The sequence below is a fragment of the Urtica dioica genome, chromosome 6 (assembly GCF_054948205.1).
Source record: "Urtica dioica subsp. dioica isolate 48M chromosome 6, U.dioica_male_clone48M_v1_H2, whole genome shotgun sequence".
Taxonomy (NCBI): Eukaryota; Viridiplantae; Streptophyta; class Magnoliopsida; order Rosales; family Urticaceae; genus Urtica; species Urtica dioica.
The window spans coordinates 44,621,767-44,645,849 of NC_142761.1; the positions used below are offsets into that span (position 1 = coordinate 44,621,767).

Sequence of the window (24,083 nt, forward strand, 5' to 3'; positions counted from 1 at the left end):
CCCGAACCTCGTGGCTTATGATGAGGGCTTTCAAGGAAGACTCAGATTAACGAACAGCTCGAGGGATAACACCAGCCTCTCCACACAGATTAGAGAATGGCAAAAAAAAATAAAGGGATGTCCTATTGGTAGGTATTTTTGCTGCCTGTCTGCTTGTATGCAGAGACGGTATAATTGAAGCCATCGAGAACTTCATTGAGAATAAGAGCAATCGCTTGATCGTAGATGTACCTTTGCTGTACTTTCGGGCAGAAAACCTTGTAAACAAGACAAACACATGTTATAATTTCGTTTCACACATGTATTTAAAGTTTAAACAATGTGAGTCACTCAAGTGACAGAACTCCTCACTATCAATATTCAGACCCTCAAACATATAGTCACCAGTACAAGATTCAAAAAAAAAAAAAAAAAAAAAAGCTAGCACTAAAACTGACCTAGAAAAGAAAACAAAGATAGGTTTGGGTATAATGAAGTAAAAAGGGAGCCCAAAGGCATAACTTTGCTTTGGCAAAACCAAGTAAACAAAGGCCGCTGAGATTAATACCTTGCCAAAGGTGAAGATGCGGTCGATTTACTTGTTTAACGACCTTTTACAAGACCGTGACTTCTCACATATGCTCGGTGATCAAAACGGCCTTTTGGAATCAGAGGTCTGCAAAAAATAATTATTATGTAAATATATATTAATTGTGTGTGTCTGAGAGAGACAGAGAGAGAGAGAAACAACTAACCTGCATCGAAGCAGAACTTAGACACTGACCTCTCTGTCTTTGTTGTTTGATGAGAAATCATGGCCATGTCTCTTCAAGCATGGCGTGTAGAACATAGATGGCAATAGAGCTATGCTCATTCCCACTTTCATTATTTCACTTTTTCTTTTCTTTTCCCTTCTTTTCTTTTTCCTAAATTTATTTTTTCTTTTCAATTTTTTCCTTTTTTTTCTCTTTATTTCTTTTTTCATCTTTATTTTTTCAATTTTTTTCTGTGCTTTTTTATTATTTTCCTTTTTAGCAATACTTTTTTACATTTACTCCTGTTTTCTCAGATACGCAACTTCTTTTTTCTTAAACATCTTATCATTAGTTACTCTTCCAACTTTTTAAGTCCTTCGGTTCATGCGAGAGCGCCATATGTGCTGCCATTGCTGCATGGTCAAAATGAAAAATAAAAGTAAAATTCAGACACCAAGTAAATGAATGGAATAAGCTAAGAATATCAGTTCACAAAAAAATCAAAGACCATTAAGTATCTAATTAGCTAAGAGTCTAAGACCATAGAAACGTCCCCATTTTCAAGGACTTGAAACGCAATCAGATGAATTAAGTTAAAATAACACCAACTCAAAAGTAATTATCGAGCAAAAACTTACTTGGGCAATGCACGTCATGAGGCTTTTGGGCCAAGCAACTGATGTCCACATCATCGACTTCAGGATGATAATCAGGTTCAGGCCGTCAGAGAACTACCGTAGATGGTTCAACGTGGAGTTCGACCGCCTTGGACTGCATGGTGATAGTAAACACGAGATTTACTCGTCGAGGTTCTTCACAAGCCAATTCATGGGCATCATTTTGACACAAATCTAACAAGAAAAAACAGGACCCCGAAATCAGAATGATCGATTCATGAAAATTACTTAAAAATTGAAAGTGGGAAAAGTGCGGCTTACAGATGTATGCCATGAACCTCGTTGTGTGAAGAGAATCAATGGCTTTGGTATAGTTGGACGAAGCCTAAGTCTTCACTGGCCCCGTTTTCTTCAGCGAAAGAGAACATATCTAATTCCGGTTTTCCTCTTATGAGACTACAACCAGTTTCGTGCCCGCCTCAAGGATTTGATTAAGGTTTGAATATCTGCCCACATCTGCAAAATAATTTAAGTTCAGAACCTAAACTTAATTTTTGAAAACATACCTCAGTTTTTGCAGATCGACGACGACGAGGCATTGGGCGGAATGTAGTCTCGGCAGCCCCCTCTACAACACAGGCTCAAGTATAGTAGTCCACTGACTAATCCTTATACTATTCCCACAATGAACACATTGTAGTTCACACATCAATCCCACTCCCAGATCTGTAAACTCTACAAAAATAAAATTCCAGAAGCCCATTAATTGAATTATCAACACACAAAAAAATTGATATGACATCATTAAAAGGGCACAGATAAGAACAGTATACCTTGGCGCGGGAGTGTCCACACTCTCGAATTGCTTAGGGGAGTGGCACAACAAGCGTTTTGTTCTTTCTTATTGTTTTTTTCTCTTTTTTTCATTTCTTTTTTCTTCTTTTTTTTCAGTTTCCTTTCTTTTTCCCTTTTTGCAATACTTTTTTTTTTCCTCCTGTTTTCTCAGATACTCTTAACTTTTTTTCCTTATATACTCGGCAAAGAGCAGCTATGTTTCTTGTACCTGAGCCACAAAATACAGTCAGTGAATATAAGCAAACTACTTCAAAATCAGGACTTCAAAAAAAGGAACTTACCTTCACTTGGTTGGTTACAAGAAACTTCTCAACAAATCTCCAGATCTGTCAATTATCAGTAGTTGAAAGAATGAAGGTGTTCCTGTAATAGAGCCCCATAGACAAGCAGAGTCAAAAGATAAAACATGATGTATAAAGAGCTAGGGAATTGAATTTCTGGTCCATGAAACGAGAGAGACCTGCATTGAAACGGAACTTGGACGTTGATAGCAATGAAGCTTTCCCCATTCCCACTTTCCAAATTTCACTCTTTTCTTTTTTTTTTCTTTTCTTTTGCCTTATTATCATTTCATTTTTTTTTTCATTTCGTTCGTTATTTTTTATTCTTTTTTCATTTTTACATTTTTTTTCTTTTCCACTTTCTTTTTCTTTTTCTTTTTTTTTTCTTTTTTCCATTTCTTCCTCCAAACATCTCATCCTTCCATCACCCTCAGGAGGTGCATGTACACGTTATCAATAAGTGCCCACCTTAGCCTGAATTTAAGAACATAATCTAGTATCATCTCCAAATAACTAAATAAATGGAAGCATATCTAACTTTTACGAAGAAGACAAATAAAAGTAATGCATTGTTTACCTTCTTTAGCCTTTGGTGTGCAGTGACACAACAAAGTTTATTGGAGGCTCTATTATAGCAGATGATTCCAGCTTCCAAGCCTGCCTGGGATTTGACTTATCGTATTCCAAAGTTTCTGTGAGAGAGAGAGAGGTATTATGAAAAAATTGATGCGGGCACCTATGATGCGAACAATGAGTATCAATAGGATACTGTCGTCCGAATTCTTTACTATGTTTATGCTCAATGCTCAAACACAATTTTAGGAACAAACAACACTATATATGTTTAACATATTCAAGTATACCATTAAGTATCTAATTAGCTAAGACCGTAGAAACTTCCCCATTTCCTAGGACTTCCATTGCAGTCAACACTATGTGTCACCTCTATGCACAGCGTGGTAAACTAGTATTGGTTACTGGCAATCTAAGTTAAAATAACACAGAATCAGAAATAATTCTCAAACGTAAAGACTTACTTGGGCAATGAATGTCATGAAGTTTGTGGGCCAAAAACTGCTATCTACATCATTGACTCCAAGATGCAGACCAGGTACAGGCCGTCCGAAAACTACCGCAGGAGGTCCAACATGGAGTTCGACTGCCTTGGACTGCGTGGTGATAGCTAACAGACAATTTACTCGTCCAGGTTCTTCGCAAGAAAATTTGTGAGCATCGTTTTGACACAAATCTAACAAGAAAAAACAGGACCCCGAAATCAGAATGATTAATATATGAAAATTACTTGTAATCAAATTGAAAGGGAGAAAATGGAGACTTACCATTGTATGCCATTAACCTCGGTGTGGTGAAGAGAATAGATGGCTTTGGTAAAATTGGACGAAGTCGAAGTATTCACTGATCTTGTTTTCTTCGGCGAAAGAGAACTTATCTTGCAACTAAGCGCTGGTAATGGAAACGTTTCTGATTCCGGTTATCCTCTTTGAGACTACATCAGTCTCATGCCACCCTCGAGGATTTGAATCACGTTTGAATATCTGCCCACATCTGCAAAATAATTAAAGTTCAGAACCAGATTAAAAAACCTAGACTTATTTTTCAAATACATGCCAGGACAAAGACAAACCTCAGTTTTCGCAGATCAACGACGAAGAGGCAGTGAACAGAATCTGGACTTGGCATTGCCTCCTCTATAACACAGGCTTGAGAATTGTAGTTCACTCACTAATCCTTGTTCTATTCCCACGATGAACACATTATAGTTTACACAACAATCCCACTCCCGAATCTGTAAACTCTACAATGATAAAATTCCAGAAGCCAGTTAATTGAATTATCAACACAAAAAAAAAATGATAAAAAATCATTAAAAGGATAGAGATAAGAGCAATGTACCTTGATGTGGGAGTGTCCAAACTCTCGAGTTGATTAGGGGAGTGGCACAACAAGCATGTTGATCTTTCTTCTTCTTTTTCTTTTGTTTTCTTTCCTTTTTTTTGTTCTTTTTTTTGTACTCTTTTTTTTGTACTTTTTTTTCCTTTTTTTTTCCCTTTTTTTTGTACTTTTTTTTTCATTTTGTTTTGTGTACTCTTTTTTTTTCCTTTTTTTTTTGTGTACTCTTTTTTTTTTCCTTTTTTTTCCTTTTTTCTTTTTTTTTTCTTCTCTTTTTTTCAATTTTTTTTTTCCTTTTTTGCAATTCTTAAATTTTATTCCTCCTACTTTCTTAGATACTTGACATTTTGCCCTTAAATACTCGGCGAGAACAGCAGCTATGTGTTCTTGTACCTGAGCCACAAAAATACAGTCAGCGTACATGGGCATAATATTTCAGAATTAGAACTACAAATGAAGGAACTTACCTTGGCCTGGAATTAAGAACATAATTTCGTATCATCTCCAAAATAACTAAACAAATGGAAGCATAACAACCTTTTATGAAGAAGACATATAAAAGTACTGCATGGTTTACCTTCTTTATCCTTTGGAGTACGATGACGCGACAAAGTTTATTGATGGCTCTATTATAGCATATGATTTCAGCTTCTAAGCCTGCCTGTGCCCATTCATCGTATTCCAAACTTCCTGAGAGAGAGAGAGAGAGAGAGAGAGAGAGAGAGATAATGAGCTGCTGTGAGGAATTTCTTGATTGTTGGATGAAATCAGGGAAGCAAGACAAAACACCTTGAAACGAAGAATCTATATGCAAGAGAGTCACTTTCAAGTGCTCTTTCTCATCTCCTGGTAAGAAAACAATGGATGCGTTATTAACTTGCACGCAATTCATTCCCCCATAACATCTTCCATAAATGAAACCAAAACTATTTGAATAATGCATAAACAGACCATAGAGAAATTACCAGGATCACAGTGAAGTTTGACAAATTCTAAGAATGTCATCCAATGCTGAACGAAAACGAAGGTCCAGAAGCTCATTTGCAAAGTCCACACACTTGGGATATGCCAGTTGGGTCCAGCCAGATGTTAATCATCAGCGTAGTCTTTTGTGCTAAAACATTCTTCAGACCCAGCAGTGTCATGTAAAACACCTACATGATGAGTCGATCGGTAAGTTTGTTCTAATCTACTGCGTGTAACTAACAAAGACAACATCGAAAAAAGCTTAATGATACCTACACTGATCAACTGGATAATAAAGAACCAGACTTCCATGGAGGGACCGCAGAAGATGATCTCCAACTCCATTTAACCTATGAATTTCCAAACAATCAATAAGACTTAGAGCCATTGAAACAAAAAGAGTTTACATGTACTAATAGGTATGAAACAATAACAATGTACCTTGGCGTGGGAGTGTCCATACTCTCGAATTGCTTAGGGAGTGGCGCAACAACCATTTTGTTCTTTCTTTTCTTCTTTTTTCTTTTGTTTTCCTCTTTCTCTTTTTTTTTTCTTTTTTTTTATACTCTCTTTTTTTTTTCCTTTCCTTTTTTGCAATACTTAATATTTTTTTTTCAGAAGATGATCCCCAGCTCCATTATTAACCTATGAATTGCCAAACAATCAATAAAACTTAGAGCCATTGAAAGAAAAAGAGTTTACATGTGCTAAGAGGTATGAAACAATAACAAATAGATAGCCAAAAACCTTCCAAGACGGACACTTAAAACAGAATGGATGGCTTCTTTGAGATGGTCCTTTGTAAGAGTGTAGGACTGCCATAACTAATTGCAGCTGATAACGTTTTCAGTTCGTAATCAATTGATGTTTCGAGAACTGGAGAAACTGAAGGTTTAGCCTGTGATGCAAAGAGCTGAGTTTAACCGTTGGCAACAACAGAAATTCAGCTTAGCATAAAATTATTATAATAATGAGACTAGAAAAGAACGGACCTTCGGATATCAGATACTCCGCCAAATCCAGTAGCTCGTATTCCTTTCAGATACTGTGCAATTGCACCAGGAAGAATACTTGTTCCGACAATCTTGGAAACCTGCTTCAAAGCTCTCTATTTTAAACAACGGAAGTAGTAAAATACTACTGTAATATACAGTGGACGGAAATAATATCCAAAACGTAACCTGATTAAACAAGGGTCTGGAATAACAACATACCTTGGCGTGGGATTTCCTTTTACCTATCGGAAGAGATCTTCAAAAGAGGACCCTTGGTACCTGAGACAGGGAAAAATAATACATTGAATATGATTTCCGGTGACGACAAAAGTAAGATGCTAACAATAAGTTCCTATGCAGAGACTATTATGAAGAGGCATTTGAGAAAGAGCAAGTAATGTACCTGATTCAGTGGTCGTGAGTTAGCTCATCATTGACTCCAAGATGCAGACCAGGTACAGGCCGTCCGAAAAACTACCGCAGGAGGTCCAACATGGAGTTCGACTGCCTTGGACTGCGTGGTGATAGCTAACAGACAATTTACTCGTCCAGGTTCTTCACAAGAAAATTTGTGAGCATCATTTTGACACAAATCTAACAAGAAAAAATAGGACCCCGAAATCAGAATGACTAATTCATGAAAATTACTTGTAATCAAATTGAAAGGGAGAAAATGGAGACTTACCATTGTATGCCATTAACCTCGGTGTGGTGAAGAGAATGATGGCTTTGGTAAAATTGGACGATGTCGAAGTATTCACTGATCTTGTTTTCTTCGGCGAAAGAGAACTTATCTTGCAACTAAGCGCTGGTAATGGAAGTGTTTCTGATTCCGGTTATCCTCTTTGAGACTACATCAGTCTCATGCCACCCTCAAGGATTTGAATCAGGTTTGAATATCTGCTAAATAATTAAAGTTCAGAACTAAATTATAAAACCTAGACTTATTTTCCAAATACATGCCAGGACAAAGACAAACCTCAGTTTTCGAAGATCAACGACGAAGAGGCAGTGAACGAAATGTGGACTCAGCAGCCTCCTCTACAACACAGGCTCGAGAATTGTAGTTCACTCACTAATCCTTGTTCTATTCCCATGATGAGAACATTATAGTTTACACAACAATCTCACTCCTGAATCTGTAAACTCTACAATGATAAAATTCCAGAAGCCCGTAATTGAATTATAAACACAGAAAAAAAAATTGATAAAAAATCATTAAAAGGATAGAGATAAGAGCAATGTACCTTGACGTGGGAGTGTCCAAACTCTCGAGTTGATTAGGGGAGTGGCGCAACAAGCATGTTGATCTTTCTTCTTCTTTTTCTTTTGTTTTCTTTCCTTTTTTTCCCTTTTTTTTTTGGTACTCTTTTTTTTCTTTTTTTTTTTATGTACTCTTTTTTTTTCCCTTTTTTTTCCTTTTTTATTGTACTCTTTTTTTTTCTTTTTCTTTTTTTTGTACTCTTTTTTTTTCCCATTTTTTTTCTTCTCTTTTTTTCAATTTTCTTTTTCCTTTTTTGCAATGCTTAAAAAAAAATTTCCTCCTATTTTTTTTTAGATACTCAACATTTTGCCCTTAAATATTCGGCGAGAACAGCAGCTATGTGTTCTTGTACCTAAGCCACAAAAATATAGTCAGTGTATATGGGCACACTATTTCACAATTAGAACTACAAATGAAGGAACTTACCTCAACTAGGTTGGCTACAAGAAACTTCTCAACAGTACTCCACATTATTCGTTTTGTCGTTCTGCACAGGCAAGCTTCACGTAGGGGCAGAAGGCTTCTGCGCTTTCTGAAAGAATAATTAAGAGAAGTTAACATACTAGTCTGCAATGAAAATCCACTTTGAAGTAACATACCTCGAGAATTTACATGCAATAAAGTTACGTTGTAGATAGGCACGCTGTTTCACAAATGAAACCACACCAAAAAAAAAAAAAAAAAAAAAACAGGAACTTACCTCAACTTGGTTATCTACAAGAAACTTATCAATAGTACTCCGGATTTGTCAACTTTCTGTAGTCGAAAGAATAAAGGTCTGCATGTAATAGAGTCCCATTAATAAGCTTAGTCAAAAGATAATAAAAGACATGATGAACAAAGAGTTAGGGAATTCTATTTCTGGTTCAGGAAATTTAAAGAGTACTCACCCGAATATAAAAGTTCCTTGTTTCCAAGTTTGAATCGGTCAAGAAAGAATAATGGATAAAACCTCTTGTAGATGCGTTTCCCAGAACATCCTCCACTTCAGCAGTTCAAAAGTAGCCTGGCAAGGGCAGACAAGCCTTGGTTTGACGTTTCCTTCATAACAAAAAAAAAAAAAATTATTGATATCGCATCATACACTAAACTTCTGTTGGTACTAGAAACTAGAAGAAAACCTGGAATAGAACAATGTATTTTGTGTTGATTTCGGACTACACACCTGGAGTGGTATTACATGACCGTGTACATCCAATGAATTTTAAGATCTTGGAAGACTTGAGAGAGGAGATGATAAAATGGGAAAAGCTACATCACCAAAAAAAAAAAAAAAAAAGAAGATATGAGACGATTAATAGGAGATTTGAAGAGTGCTGAATATTCTGTTCCACATATACTATCTTAACATTTAGTACTGTTTCCATTCATTTGGCATTTTCTAAAATCCTGGATCTTTCCAACCATTAGAACCTGACAGATCGTTACCTTGCGGGAGAGAAACCATATACCCTTGAAGACCAGAGATGGTACAGAATCCAAATTGTTGACGACGAGATCGGTTAGATACGAAGTCGCGCAAAGAAATCGAATTGATCGTTGACCGTGTAAATAAATGCCGCTGAGATCAATGCTTTGCAAGACCGAGATTTCTCTCTTCTGCTCAGTGCAACATTACAGCCTTTGGGACGTCAGTCATCTTCGCTCAGAGATCTGTCGCTCAGAGATCTGTCAAAAAAGGATTGTTATGTAAATATATATTCTTTGTGTGTGTGTGTGTGAGAGAGAGAGAGAGAGAGAGAAAGAGAGAACAACTAACCTGCATCGAAGCAAAACTTGAACGTTCTCTCCAAGCGTGGCATGTAGAACAGAGACGGCAATGAAGCTTTCGCCATTCCCACTTTCCATATTTCACTTTTTTCTTTTCTTTTCTTTTTCCTTCTCTTTTTTTCGTTTGGTTCTTTTCTTTTCCTCTGCTTTTTCTCTTTTCTTATTTCATTCCTTTTTTTTACTTCAATTTTTTTTTTCTTTTCCTCTTTCATTTTATTTTTTTTCCCTTTTTTTCTTTTCTTTTTCCTTCTCTTTTTTTTCATTCAGTTCTTTTCTTTTTCTCAGCTTTTTCTTTTCTTTTTTCATTCTTCATTTTTTTTTCTTCTATTTTTTTTTCCTTTTTTTCTTTTCTTTTTCCTTCTATTTTTTTCCCTTTTTTTCTTTTCTTTTTCCTTCATTTTTTTTCCTTCTATTTTTTTTTCCCTTCTATTGATAACACGCATGTACGCGTGCACATTATCAATAAGTGCTTAACTTGGCCTGGAATTAAAAAAAAAAAATTCGTATCATCTCCAAAATAACTAAATAAATAAAAGCATATCCAACTTTTATGAAAAAGGCACATAAAAGTACTGCATGGTTTACCTTCTTTATCCTTTGGAGTACGATGACGCAGCAAAGTTTATTGATGATTCTATTAGCATATGATTTCAGCTTCTAAGCCTGCCTGTGGCCCATTCATCGTATTCCAAACTTCCTGAGAGAGAGAGAGAGAGAGAGATAATGAGTTGCTGTGAGGCATTTCTTGATGGTTGGATGAAATCAGGGAAGCAAGACAAAACACCTTGAAACGAAGAATCTATACGCAAGAGAGTCACTTTCAAGTGCTCGTTCTCATCTCCTGGTATAAAAACAATAGATGTGTTATTAACATGCACACAATTCATTCCCCATAACATCTTCCATAAATGAAACCAACACTATTTGAATAAGGCATAAACAGACCAAAGAGAAAATACCAGGATCACAATGGAGTTTGACACATTCTAAGAATGTCATCCAATGCTGAACGAAAACGAAGGTCCAGAAGCTCATTTGCAAAGTCCACACACTTGGGATATGCCAGTTGGGTCCAGCCAGATGTTAATCATCAGCGTAGTCTTTTGTGCTAAAACATTCTTCAGACCCAGCAGTGTCATGTAAAACACCTACATGATGAGTCGATCGGTAAGTTTGTTCTAATCTACTGCGTGTAACTAACAAAGACAACATCGAAAAAAGCTTAATGATACCTACACTGATCAACTGGATAATAAAGAACCAGACTTCCATGGAGGGACCGCAGAAGATGATCTCCAACTCCATTTAACCTATGAATTTCCAAACAATCAATAAGACTTAGAGCCATTGAAACAAAAAGAGTTTACATGTACTAAGAGGTATGAAACATTAACAATGTACCTTGGCGTGGGAGTGTCCATACTCTCGAATTGCTTAGGGAGTGGCGCAACAACCGTTTTGTTCTTTTTTTCTTTTGTTTTCTTCTTTCTCTTTTTTCTTTTCTTTTTTATGCTCTTTTTTTTCTTCCTTTTTTGCAATACTTGATTTTTTTCAGAAGATGATCTCCAGCTCCATTATTAACCTATGAATTGCCAAAGAATCAATAAGACTTAGAGCCATTGAACGAAAAGAGTTTACATGTACTAAGAGGTATGAAACAATAACAATGTACCTTGCGTGAGAGTGTCCATACTCTCGAATTGCTTAGGGAGTGGCGCAACAACCGTTTTGTTCTTTTTTTTCTTCTTTTTTCTTGTGTTTTCCTCTTTCTCTTTTTTTTTTCTTTTTTTTTATACTCTTTTTTTTTTCTTTCCTTTTTTGCAATACTTAATATTTTTTTTCAGAAGATGATCTCCAGCTCCATTATTAACCTATGAATTGCCAAGCAATCAATAAAACTTAGAGCCATTGAAAGAAAAAGAGTTTACATGTACTAAGAGGTATGAAACAATAACAAATAGATAGCCAAAAACCTTCCAAGACGGACACTTAAAGCAGAATGGATGGCTTCTTTGAGATGGTCCTTTGTAGGAGTGTAGGACTGCACCATGACTAATTGCAGCTGATAACGTTTTCAGTTCGTAATCAATTGATGTTTCGAGAACTGGAGAAACTGAAGGTTTTGCCTGTGATGCAAAGAGCTGAATTTAACCTTTGGCAACAATATAAATTCAGCATAGAATAAAATCATTATACTAATGACACTAGAAAAGAACGGACCTTCGGATATCAGATACTCAGGCAAATCCAGTAGCTCGTATTCCTTTCTGATACTGTGCAATTGCACCAGGAAGGTTCCGACAATCTTGGAAACCTTCTTCAAAGCCTCTATTTTAAACAACGGAAGTAGTAAAGAACTATTGTGGATATAATATACCGTGGACGGAAATAATATCCAACACGTAACCTGATTAAACAAGGGTCTGGAATAACAACATACCTTGGCGTGGGATTTTCTTTCACGTATCGGAAGAGATCTTCAAAAGAGGACCCTTAGTACCTGAGACAGGGAAATAATACATGGAATATGATTTCTAGTGACGACAAAAGTAAGATGCTAACAACAAGTTCTAATGCAGAGCCTATTATGAAGAGGCATTTGAGAAAGAGCAGGTAATGTACCTGATTCAGTGGTCGTGAGTTAGCTCATCGCCACACTAAAGCTTCACATACGCGGCAAATGGAATGTGCACCGAACCCTCTACCCCAAAATAAAAACCTAAACAAAAGTGCAAGTGTTGCCAGAAAATCCACCATTTCAATTAGCATAGATACCTTGAAATATTTCTATGTAGAATTTAATATGAAGTTCTTTCTACAAAATCCTATAAACTTGGAAGCTTAAACATAACATGCGCTATTAGTCGAGAATGTGCTATACCTTTTATGTTGGCAGGAAAACACATTAATTGGACAAACTCCGATCCATATACTCATCAAAACCAGCCCTTCGTACTCGGGGTTGCACCTCACAGCCCATGTCCTGCAAAAACAATAAATTTCAGACATTGACTAAAAAAAATCCTACCTTCTTGAGAGCTAATCTTTGTAAATTCAGAACTTCACTCGAGCAACCGACCTTTTGGACCGACGACTCTCTATATTTAGTGCCACCGTGGAAGCTCTACTCTTCTCTGCAGTTTGATTCAAGTAAAAATTCTAATCACCCTATACACTAAATATAGGAATTGAAATAAAAAGTGGATAAATAGATTACCCATTTCTCTGTTCTAGTCCTCGCGATTCTGCTTCGGAGACGACCAGACCTAGCGTGGACGACCCAAAACACCTTTTCAGCGAGAAGAAAAGCCCCGGGGGAGTTAAAAGAAGAACATTCAAATTCTAACAAGCTAGAACAAACAAAGAATTACAACATTCAAATAAGGAACATATATAAAAATGATTTTCAGACTATATACGATTTGTCTGGTCATTGCTCACCGAAAAAGAAGAGCAAACATGCTTGTCAAATGCAAGAAGCCATAAATTCGCTCGGCTATTGTCTGAACCTAAAGAATTATACATCAAACCAACGAATTAGAATTAGCCTAATGCAAGAATTGAACTAGGAGGTTATTGATATCATACATTAGTTTCAGATTGTGCTCCCGCAGAGCGAGCGAGACTGGTCTCGATCGGCAGTGAGAATCATCCCAGACTTCTTCTTCGCCTCGCCTGAGGAAGACTCGACGAAGGTGCGTGGGTTTCGTGTCGTGCCTGAAGTCGAAGATCGTCTCGCAATATACCTCCTGCAGAGAAAAAAAAAATAGCATAGGTAAAAACAAGTGTATTTATAGCATAATAGAATACAACGCTTGATCTTGGTTGATTCTTGATTTAAACTGTCATAAAATTCTAATCAATCAAAGACAAGATCAACATTCTTTAGCATTGTAAGCCTTGACAGAGCTAGTTTCAAAAAAGCAAGATATGGCAGTTTTCGATCTAATTAAAAGTATCTTTCATATAATATAACATCTTGAAACGATCGGGTGAATCGTGATTAGTAAAATAAGAAACATAAATCGTGGGATGATAAATCAGAAAATGGCCGTTTTAAGATCTAGAACCCAAACACACGAGAGAAAAAATGACGGAGAAAAAAATGTACCTCTTCTAAGAATGAGGTCACACAGAGCGAGAGAGGCTGGTCCTGATCGGCGGCGATAACCATCAATTTAGTAGAAACAGCGAGCCACAGACCTCGTCTCCGATCTTTGACCTAGATAAAAGGAAACAACAATTTAATTAGATACGATAATCGAGGCCCAAAGAGAACCCTAGGTAGAAATTGAAAGAAACCTAACAGTGGGATATAGAGAAGAACTCGAACCACATTGACGATGTTCTTCGTCGTCTATTTCCAGAGATGGATTTACTTGCGATTGAGATGTCTTCCCTTCGGTTCAGAGAAGCTAGGGATTGGAGACAAGCCTTCGTCGAAAATCCGAGACTAGGAGAGAGAACTCTCTCTCTCTCTAGAAACCCTCCTTTTTTTTTTGTTCTCTCTCTCTCTTTCCCTGATGAGCGTATATATAGTCTCCGACGAAACTCTTTCCTAACGGTACAAAAGTCTCTTCCCTTGGTTTCCATTTCCCGATTTCTAAATTAGGTCATGCAAAATCCTCGCTGTTTCTCTCTCCTTCTTCTTCCTACTTTCCTTTTTCTTGATTTCCTTGGCGCTAAGCAGTTCATTTTGGCGCTCAAATTCCCCTGAAGAGTATTTTGGGCCTTGGCCCGTTCCTACCAAGTGGACTAAACTCATGGGCCCATTAGTGAAAACAAAGCAAGTAGGCTACACGCCACAACTCAAGCCCAATTCATTTTCCTTATAATCATTTTAATGATATTTCCCTTAATAAATATGTATTTTTAAAATTATTAAAGGACGTCACGGTTATAGCCATATATAACCTGAATCGTCGATTTGGATGTATAAAATATGATAACCATGTATTAAAAATTATCTTCATCTATAAAATGTATTCTATGAACCTCGTTAGACTTTCAATACATGTTATATAGGAAACAAATTGATCCATCGTTAGACACTGACAGAACTATACAAACATGGGCCCATACGGCCATTGCCATGCCATCCCTGCATTTTTAACAACGAAAATGTTACTTTTGGGGGTAGAGTTCGACTCATTTTGACAAAATGACGTTGAGCCGCCAAACTCGATAATTAACAAAGGCCGTATTGAAGAACGCCCCGTGGTATGAATCGAAATTCAGAGAATAGTTTATTATCAACCGACCCACGACAATCGAAGAAGCATTCCATAAGGTCTCGAACTGGATTGTCGCCAAAGAAGAACGCGTGACACTTGCAAATAAATTTGGCCCCAACAAATGCACCATTCACAGCCAGCCGAGCAGGGAAATCACAATAGATCGGCAAGCAGACCTGCCGGACTAGGGCATCACCAACCCTTCAGGGGTAACAAGTGGCCACGAGATTCTAACTTGGCCATTAATTAATTTGTCACGTCTTAAAATTTGCAAGAAAGTTGTTTGCTTGGTCTTCAAGTTGCACCTAGCATTTTTTTAGAGAATAACACGATTAACAATTTATCGACTTCCAATTTAACATTGATTTTATGACATATTGAAATTATTGTTTTTAATTTTTTTTTGGACAGCCATACCCTTCTCTATCACATCAGTCATCACTTGTGATCTTCGTCATCCCAACAGTCTCTAATCATAGCAAACTCCAACTTCGCAACAATCTATAATGACGATGAATTTTGGCTTCACAAGCAACGACTTCCCACTACAACGAACAATGACTTTTCAATGATCTCCATATTCATAATAATCTACAACAACGACGAGCTCCATCTTCGCAATGATCTCTAATTTTTACGATGATATCCGACAATGAAAACAAGCGAAATCTTGCAAAGCGCAAGCATTTGAGATTTGCTGGTTGTATACTGCATCCGAATTTGTAACGATTGACTTATGAATGACTCAACCCGGGTCAAAAATAACTAAACTCATTTTTTTCGTTGGAATAAGTTAAAAATAGCTTAACTCATCACGAGGTGTCGGCCGCGTTTGATAAATATTGAAAATATTTCTATTGGCCAGGAACATGTTCTTTGTGAGCCCAAAATGGTCCAACACCAATATAATTAGTCACATTTTTCAATTACACGGTGATTTTTTTTTATAATACAGTTTTAATTAAAAAAAATTAGTCAAATAAGACACCGAAAAGTTTAAGAATTGCTAAATAGCCAATTTTTTGTAAATAATAACATCAACTTATTTACGACGATAAAAAAAATACCTAAAAACATTCCCGCCTATTTTGAGTTTTTTTTTTCATTTTAAGTGTCGTAAATAAGTTGAAGTGATTATTTACAGAAAATTTATAAAATATTGACTATTATACAAATGACTATGAGTTAAATGACTATATAGTTAAAAAAATCCTTTAATTATTTATGAAAAATGTAAAATTTTGACTATTTTTAGTAATCAATTATTTCAAAAGGCTATTTTGTAATTTTTCAATGTAAAGCAGAGATAAAAAAAAAATAAAGAAATAAAAAGGTCGGATTCCACCAAGTGACGTCTCGCACTATATATTTACTTCCCTCCCCGTTTTCGCACTTTAGAAAAAACTCACCATTGTCGGTTACGCAAACAAGGACACTTGCCTTCCTTAGCTTCTGATATTTTCTCGGCACCCAAAAGCCTTCGCAGTCCTCAAATCGCTTAGGGTTTCCTCTCTTTCTTTCTCAAAGATATGGGCTCCGACTACAGCGACGACGACCTGGAATCCATATACTCCGACGACGACGACGAATACGGATTCGCCGACGGAGATTACTGTGACATCGCCGGCGAAGACGAGGTCAAAGGCTACGTGGTCGAAGACGAAGAGAAAGACTTGGAGAGGTTTACGTATAGTTGCCCCGAAGTCAGTCCTCTCTCTATCTCTTTTGATCGCCTTTTTTTTCACTGTCTATCTATCTCAAGAATTCACGAGCGATTTTATTTTGAAAAGATTTCTTGGCTTGTCTGTCTTCTTTTTCAGTCTTGTTTGGCTGTAAAACTTAGTACTTTCATATAATGTTGTGATTTCAGCGATTTTTTACGCGCCAATTCTACAACTATTTTACCATACCTTGATTATTCTGCTTAATCGCTACTTGATTTTTTTTGTCTGTTTCAGATTAATTATTCTGTGTTAAAGGATTCTGAGATTAGGGAACGCCAAGAAGAGGACATACGTGAAGTATCGACTGTTCTTTCAATCTCACGCGACGCGTCGTGTGCCTTACTCCGTCATTGTAATTGGTAACCTGAAATTTTACGGCTCATATTACTCAATTCTGTTTATCCCTATTCGTTTGTGAACGTCCTTAATCTTTTTTTTTTTTGTTATCGAATTGAATTTTGCTTTGATGCTTTTCAATCCTACTGTATCTGAAGTCTTTTGTTCCACAGGAGCATAAGTAAAGTCCACGAAGCATGGTTTTCTGACGAAGAAAGAGTCAAAAAAGCTATCGGTTTGGTGGACAATCCGATCGTTCTGTTTCCCAATGCCGTTCGTGTGAGTTTTCCTTGAACATTCTTTCCTTTGCTGATTTCTAATGACCGGTTTTTGTTTTAGTAACTCTTGAGTACCTTCTTTTGTGCACAGCTCGATTGTGGAATCTGCTTCGATAGCTTTCCTTCTCAACGAATGAGCTCGTCGGCTTGTGGTCATCCGTACTGCAGGGATTGTTGGGCTGGTATGTTTCTCTGGTGTTTCCGATTTCGAAAAGCTTTTATTTATTTATTTTTATTTTTTTTTGTCTTTTTGTTTCTTAAACATGTTGCGATGATAGGTTACATAAGCACATCCATCAGCGACGGTCCTGGATGCTTGTCCTTAAGATGTCCCGATCCATCGTGCTCTGCTTTTGTCGGCCCTGACATGATCGATTTCCTAGCTTCCCACGAAGACAAGGAAAAATACGACCATTACCTTTACAGGTCCTATATTGAAGACAATAAGAAGGTTCGCTCGTCATGCAATTGAAACTTCTATATACATCAAAATCTGCTTGAGAGTCGTGTCAGAGTGATCAACGTTTCTTGTGTTTGAATAACTTTTATTCTCAAGTCCACGAGTCTTTAAAGAGTGATCAACGTGTTGGTCAATTCGTAATCTCTTTATTTCTTTCTGTTTTTCGTCGTAATGTTCTAATATCCATTCATTATTTTCCCGCCTTTGTGTAGACCAAGTGGTGTCCTGCACCGGGTTGCGATTACGCAGTAAATTTCAGCGGCGACAGCGAAAATTACGACGTCTATTGTCACTGCACCAATGGATTTTGCTGGAGTGTAATGTTTTTCCTTCTTTTCGTGGCGTTTCGATATCCTCTAAGCTTCTTGATTTCCGTTTGCTGAATCGGATAATATCCTCTTTTTTTTTTTTTTTTTGCAGTGTGTAGAGGACGCTCATCGTCCAGTTGACTGTGAAACCGTGGCGAAATGGGCTCTGAAGAACAGGGCCGAGTCTGAAAACACAAACTGGTAAGTCGATCACAGTCATTTATCTTTTTTATTTTTATTTTTATTTTTTTATGAACTGTTGTTTTGAAGAGTAATGTCTATTTTTCAGGATACTTGTGAATTCGAAGCCGTGTCCAAAGTGCAAGAGACCGATCGAGAAAAACAACGGATGCATGCACATGACTTGCATACCTCCGTGCAGACACCATTTCTGTTGGTATGCCTCAAAATTCAAGAATTTGTATATTCTTATTCCGAAAAAAATTGGGATCATTATACCTCAGTTGTTTTCTGTCGAGAAACTGAATGGACATTTTGATAGATGTATATATATATATATATATATATATTTTTGCAGGCTCTGTCTTGGAGACTGGAAAGATCACGGTGTTGTGACAGGTGGCTTTTATGCTTGTAACGGTTACGAGGAAGCCGAGAGAAAAGGAGCTGTAAGAGAGCTCTACCAGTTCCAATCTTAGTGTTTTATTTCTTTTAATAGCTTAATTAGTTAGCTCTGCTGATAGAGTTGTCTATGAACGGTCTATATGCTAAGAAAGTATATTTTACTGGATTTTTCTTTTTCTGAATTGCAATTGCTCTTTTGTAGCTTGATAAGGATAACCTGCGGAGAGAAAGGGCTAAGGAAGCATTGGAAAAATATACCCATCATTACGAACGCTGGGCAGGCAATGAATCGGTATATATAAAGGATTCTTCTGTTTCGACTTAACTATTGCTTATCATCGTCGATTATTTGTGGCGAATCAGACTATCTTTCTTAAATAAGCTGTCAAAACCGGATGCCGTGTTTTAATAGGAGCCTTCTGATAAATATGCATTCCTTTGTAAAATGAATAACTACATGTAAAAAGTTATCGACATTGTAACAACTATATTTTTTTTTCTGATACGTCCCGTTGAATTCAGCTGATTCAAAACTTTAACTTTTACTTGGCAGTCAAGGGAGAAAGCACTGAAAGATTTAAAAGAAATGAAAGATGTGAAGGTGAGTATATATACACTTCCAGTCTAAAAAAAAAAAATACAATGATCAATTCAGAAATTGACCTTCTCTGCTACTTTTTTTTTCCCCTTTTCTCCGTCAGTTACAAACGCTGAGCGAAAAACAATCTCGACCGGTGACTGAGCTCATGTTCATCATCGATGCCTGGCAACAGGTGATTTCCAATATGATTATTATTTTACATTATCGAGCTGGAACAATAAGTATGTATTAACTCGTCGATAAAACTCTCTTATCTCTTCTTCCTCATCCTCGTGCAGATTGTCGATTGCAGAAGAGTGCTCAAATGGACGTATGCTTATGGGTACTATATATCCGAGGAAGAGAAGACAAAGAAACAGCTGTTTGTGTATATGCAAGGTACAAGTAAAAAAAAAAAAAAAAAACTTGACGTGATTTACGGAACCAATGAAACTTAAAATTTGCTCCGTTTTATAATATGTATTCAGGTCAGGCAGAGTCTGGTTTGGAGAGGCTTCATCAGTGTGCAGAGAACGAGCTAGAACAATTCTTTGAATCAGATCAGGAACCGCTGATCGAATTCAGTTGTTTTCGCGAAAAGCTTTTGAGGCTCACGAGGTACGCGCTCTTACTTTAAAAGCACTCTTTGCTTTGGTTCCAAGTAACCTGGTGAATAAGCAAACTCTTAGCTATGCGTTTGTTGATGATGTGGAACAACAACAGGGTGACTAGAAATTACTTTGAGAACCTTGTGACAGCGTTGAAGAACGGCCTAGTGGATGTGAAAACTCGACCGACTGAATCCGAAACCACCAACGAAGTGGATGTGAAAACTCGAATGACTGAATCCGAAACCACCAACGAAGTCATCGATAATTGGGGCAATTGGTATTGCTCGAGATGTACCTTTCTCAACGATGAGTCTTCCTCTGAATGTGATGCTTGCGACGAACCGAGATAGTTTTTTCCACAAAAAATTCATCTTAGGACTTAGAACTCACATCAACAAAACCCAATACTCAAATGACTAATTTTGTTAGGCCCCAGAAAGGATAACTTATAAATATATAATATATATATATATATATATATATGGTTTTTGTCGTCTTCATATTTTGTAGAAGAGTTCTCTTTATTATTTATAAATGTTGTTTTCTTTACTAGGAGGGATTATTAGTTCCCCTATCCGAATTAATAATTTATGATCTATATTTATCATTTGTGTTTCTTAATTATAGTATGGTTCCAATAGTGGCCTGCTAAACAATAAATATATTTTTGTGGTACCTACATAGCTTAGTTGGTAATTTAACGTCACATTCAAAGTCAAGGCCGTGGGTTCAATCTTCACTCGTGACTACTCTTTAAAATATATATATATATTTTTGGATTTTGTTCATATAAAACTAATAACATTAAAAATTACTTGAGACTGTATTTGACTTTGCTAAACTTGAAGGTCATGTAAACACGAGTACCTAATATATGTCAAAGTTTTTATTTAAAAATTAGAAAAACATAAAATAATTTTTTTTATTAAAAATAGAAAGCTAAAACACTATAATAAAAACATAAGTAAAAAATTATGGTATGAACAATATCTTTAAAATTAAATTAATAAAGATATTATTTTTAAGATTAAAGTAAAAAAAAAAGGTGCGAGATATACATGAAATGTACATGAAATCAAAATTCAGAGACATAATGACATAGTCCTCAAAGAATAGTGGCCTGATCATTTAACTTGGTTTATCAACAAACTCAAATTGCTATACATATTTGTGAGATGCATAGATCACTTAGCTTAATCGTCTATCATGATTGAGAAAAAAAAAAATCGACCACTATTATTAATTCACTAACACAAACACATAATTCACCATTATTTATAAATATTTATATTAGTGAACTGCATATATAGGAAGAGGACTAATTAGAAGAAAAAATATATACTATAGGGAAGTTAAAGTATAAAATCAATGGGAATTAATAATAAAAATTTGAATAAATTAAAAAGAAAAATAAATATAACATGATCGAAATACCGTTACCGTTACCGTTCCAAGCTTCAGAATTTACTGGTAACTCCTGATACCGTAAAGGAATACCGGAGAAAACAGGAAAAAAAAGGGAAACCGGTACCGTTGAACTTACCGTTACCGTAGAAGAATACCGTCAAATACCGTATTTACCGAGGGGAATCCAGAAAAGAAATATACAAAAACATACAAAGTACGTATGCTAAAATTCATAAATTTAAAAATAGTGTACAATCTTTCAACACATTACCAAATTACAAACACAACAAAAACTAAGTTCAATAGTACAAACCAAAATGATAAAATTCAATACAATCCACCAAATACTATAGTTCAAATTCACAACATATTCACAAACTTTAACATATTCCCGGATCTAAAGTTCTAAACTAACATATTCCCGGATCTAAATGAAAATTGAAAATAATTCATAAGAACTTCAGAATAAAACAATAATGGTTTTAAATATATGATTTTAACCATAATCATCACAAACTAACAATAAATTCAAAGATCAATTCGGATTAATAAACAAAAATTAGAAAAACATGAACACAGAGTCTAACTTATTCTCGGATGTAAAATAAAATTCAAAACAAATCAATAAGAAATTCGGAATAAATCAATAACCAAGTTCAACATAACCATAATCATCACAAACTAACTAAAAAATAACAAAAAAATTCGGATTAATAAAAACAAATAGAAAACATGAACACAAACTCAAAATCAACACTAGATTCATGTTCACAACTACCAATTTATATTTAATCTTCAAGAATTATCAAAAAATGAAAAAAAAAACTCAAAATCATCAAAATACAAATTCACGTCGGTAAGTTCACCAATACCAGTGCTTTCCGGCGGTATCTGGAGAAGTTTGACCTTCGGAGCGTCGGTAAGTTGTCGGGAAGCTCGGAAAGTGGCGGAATTTTGGAAGATTTGCACTAGGTCGCGTCGGTTTTCTCGGAATCACCGAAAACCCCTGGTTTTGGTCATTCCGGTATCGGACTCTTCAAAAAAAGTCCGATACCGGTTTCCCCGGAATTTAAATCCTACTATATACAACTAAAAAAAAAAAAAAAACTATAGATAGTCTTTTTTGTGTGTTTGTTTTTTTAATTGAAACTGAAAAGAAAAAAGTAATTTATAAGGAGTCTAAATTTGCAAAGTGGTGTAAAAGCAAGGTCATTGGTGTAAAAAATGCGGTTGTGAAAGGGGATATATAAACGCATTCGAGTCTTTGAAGCGAGTCAGAAGAAGAAGAGAAAACCCTAGTTACTAGTATCGCCGCTTTCTCTCTCTCTCTCTCCCTCTCTCCGATCAACAAACATGGCTACTGCCCCAGCGCCGTCGCGCGTCCTTTCCCAAAAGGAGGCCGACATTCAGATGATGCTCGCCGCCGAAGTCCACCTCGGAACCAAGAACTGCGATTTCCAGATGGAACGCTATGTCTTCAAAAGAAGAAACGATGGTAAAACACACTCTCTGTCTTTCTCTGTCTGTGTTCTCAGATCTGATATCATTGTTGGTTGGTAGGTATTTACATCATCAATTTGGGTAAGACTTGGGAAAAGCTCCAGTTGGCGGCGAGAGTCATCGTCGCGATTGAGAATCCTCAGGACATTATCGTCCAGTCGGCTCGCCCGTACGGCCAAAGAGCCGTCCTGAAGTTTGCTCAGTACACCGGAGCTCACGCCATCGCCGGCCGTCACACTCCCGGAACTTTCACCAACCAAATGCAGACCTCCTTTAACGAGCCCCGCCTCTTGATCCTCACCGATCCCCGCACTGACCACCAGGTTCGTCTCGAGAGAGATTATATTTTAATCTAATTTTAGGGTTTAGCGTTTCCGAGTGTGAGTGAGTGAGTGAATGATTGTGTTGTGTTGTGTTTGACAGCCGATTAAGGAGGCTGCGCTGGGAAATATCCCCACCATAGCTTTCTGCGACACTGACTCGCCGATGAGATACGTCGATATCGGTATTCCGGCGAATAACAAGGGAAAGCACTCGATCGGGTGTCTGTTCTGGATGCTGGCGAGGATGGTTTTGGTCATGCGCGGTTCTATCCGCGTTGGCGTGAAATGGGATGTTATGGTAAATACCCAAACCCTGAGATTGAATTTTGGATTAGATTGGATTGGATTGTTGAATTGTTGTGTTTTGTTGTGTGTGGGGATAGGTGGACTTGTTCTTCTACAGGGAGCCCGAAGAGGCAAAGCAGCTCGAGGAAGAAGAGGCTGTTGTTGGGGCCGATTATGTGATGGCTGACTATTCAGCCGGAGGACTCGCTGCTGAGCAATGGCCGGCTCAGATCAGTGATGCTCCGTGGCCGGTCGATGCTGCTCCGGCCGCCCCGGCTGCCGCCGGAGCCTCTTGGGCCGCCGAAGGTAGTTGACTTTTTTTTTTGTACGATGATTGAATTGCTTGGTTGGTTTTTTTGTTTGTGATGTTTGATTGATTGTTTGGGTTGGTTTGGTTTGGTTTGATAGGAACTGTGGGGGGTGAAGTTTGGGAAGCTGCTCCGGCTCCGGTGCCGGTGGTTGAGGCCGCCCCTGCTCCTTCAGGCTGGGACTGATTTCAGGAAATCAATGTGTTTTAGTGAAAGCTAGATTTTGTTCTGTTTCTTAGTATATCCTTTTTTTTTTGTGTCCCGGATTATATTATATCGTTTCGGAAGTTGGGGTTTTTTTTTTAATAGACTGGATGAGGTTTTGCAATTTTTGATATATTTGTTTAAATGTTTATCAAGTACTCTTTTATTTTCTTTTAAGCAATATCATGCAGATGGAACATGGATCTGTTTTTGTTTTGCCTGTTTTGTGACGCAAGTCTTTTATGCTCTTTGGTAACAATTACGATTGTTATTCTTCTTGGGACAAATAGTGATTTCCATACGCCCCTCGGCAGCGTCTTAATTTCGCGTGTCGGCCAATGAGGTTGATGAGCAATACATTTTTTTTTCTCTCTTTTTACTGTCGGCAATTTACGATTAAAAAAAGTCGGCCGGTACTGAATCTTCTGATTAAGTCATCCACGCCAACGACCTCGTTAAGGCTCTGCAACACCATGGCTCTTTATGGCTTGGTGGAAGGAGGTTCGATGGCTGACTATATCTCGAATGTTGGCTTGCCTTGCGAAAG

At 36.9% G+C, this 24,083-nt stretch overlaps 2 protein-coding genes and 1 long non-coding RNA gene across 3 annotated transcripts; 2 read left to right on the top strand and 1 right to left on the bottom strand.

Moving 5' to 3' along the window:
• Nucleotides 1-6,126: 6,126 nt before the first annotated feature.
• Nucleotides 6,127-14,071, bottom strand: LOC149394559 (uncharacterized). The gene is made up of 30 exons (XR_016299934.1): nt 13,727-14,071; nt 13,505-13,615; nt 12,982-13,142; nt 12,835-12,902; nt 12,611-12,743; nt 12,473-12,527; nt 12,275-12,376; nt 12,016-12,112; nt 11,834-11,893; nt 11,614-11,721; nt 11,367-11,519; nt 11,066-11,264; nt 10,795-10,975; nt 10,630-10,703; nt 10,353-10,541; nt 10,178-10,234; nt 9,979-10,090; nt 9,383-9,873; nt 9,052-9,276; nt 8,789-8,874; nt 8,514-8,664; nt 8,324-8,401; nt 8,050-8,155; nt 7,607-7,975; nt 7,339-7,507; nt 7,045-7,259; nt 6,763-6,953; nt 6,579-6,638; nt 6,357-6,457; nt 6,127-6,262 (listed from the first exon to the last, which is right to left on the bottom strand). It is a non-coding gene; the product is annotated as an uncharacterized LOC149394559 (long non-coding RNA).
• A 1,972-nt stretch (nt 14,072-16,043) lies between these two features.
• LOC149394560 (putative E3 ubiquitin-protein ligase ARI8) lies at nt 16,044-20,058 on the top strand. Its single transcript, XM_089617659.1, has 15 exons — nt 16,044-16,330; nt 16,586-16,710; nt 16,861-16,966; nt 17,057-17,147; nt 17,244-17,416; nt 17,638-17,742; nt 17,846-17,934; nt 18,023-18,130; nt 18,272-18,362; nt 18,521-18,610; nt 18,872-18,919; nt 19,020-19,091; nt 19,198-19,297; nt 19,387-19,516; nt 19,622-20,058. Exons 1-15 carry the CDS (start codon nt 16,157-16,159, stop codon nt 19,857-19,859), a joined length of 1,740 nt encoding a protein of 579 aa, XP_089473785.1. The 5' UTR covers nt 16,044-16,156; the 3' UTR covers nt 19,860-20,058.
• Nucleotides 20,059-22,162: 2,104 nt separating this feature from the next.
• On the top strand, nt 22,163-23,753 carry LOC149394561 (small ribosomal subunit protein uS2-like). Its single transcript, XM_089617258.1, has 5 exons — nt 22,163-22,411; nt 22,477-22,739; nt 22,840-23,037; nt 23,123-23,330; nt 23,433-23,753. The coding sequence occupies exons 1-5, from the start codon at nt 22,270-22,272 to the stop codon at nt 23,516-23,518; spliced, it is 897 nt and encodes a 298-aa protein (XP_089473384.1). The 5' UTR covers nt 22,163-22,269; the 3' UTR covers nt 23,519-23,753.
• The last annotated feature ends 330 nt before the right edge of the window (nt 23,754-24,083 follow it).

What these genes read in the sequence shown, in the direction of transcription:
- LOC149394560 (XM_089617659.1), top strand. Translation starts at nt 16,157, where the DNA reads ATGGGCTCCGACTACAGCGACGACGACCTGGAATCCATATACTCCGAC. An exon ending in GCTGTTTGTGTATATGCAAG is followed by an intron (nt 19,298 to 19,386) that starts GTACAAGTAAAA and finishes ATATGTATTCAG; the next exon opens with GTCAGGCAGAGTCTGGTTTG. An exon ending in AAGCTTTTGAGGCTCACGAG is followed by an intron (nt 19,517 to 19,621) that starts GTACGCGCTCTT and finishes GAACAACAACAG; the next exon opens with GGTGACTAGAAATTACTTTG.
- LOC149394561 (XM_089617258.1), top strand. Translation starts at nt 22,270, where the DNA reads ATGGCTACTGCCCCAGCGCCGTCGCGCGTCCTTTCCCAAAAGGAGGCC. An exon ending in ATCCCCGCACTGACCACCAG is followed by an intron (nt 22,740 to 22,839) that starts GTTCGTCTCGAG and finishes TGTGTTTGACAG; the next exon opens with CCGATTAAGGAGGCTGCGCT. An exon ending in AGCCTCTTGGGCCGCCGAAG is followed by an intron (nt 23,331 to 23,432) that starts GTAGTTGACTTT and finishes TTGGTTTGATAG; the next exon opens with GAACTGTGGGGGGTGAAGTT.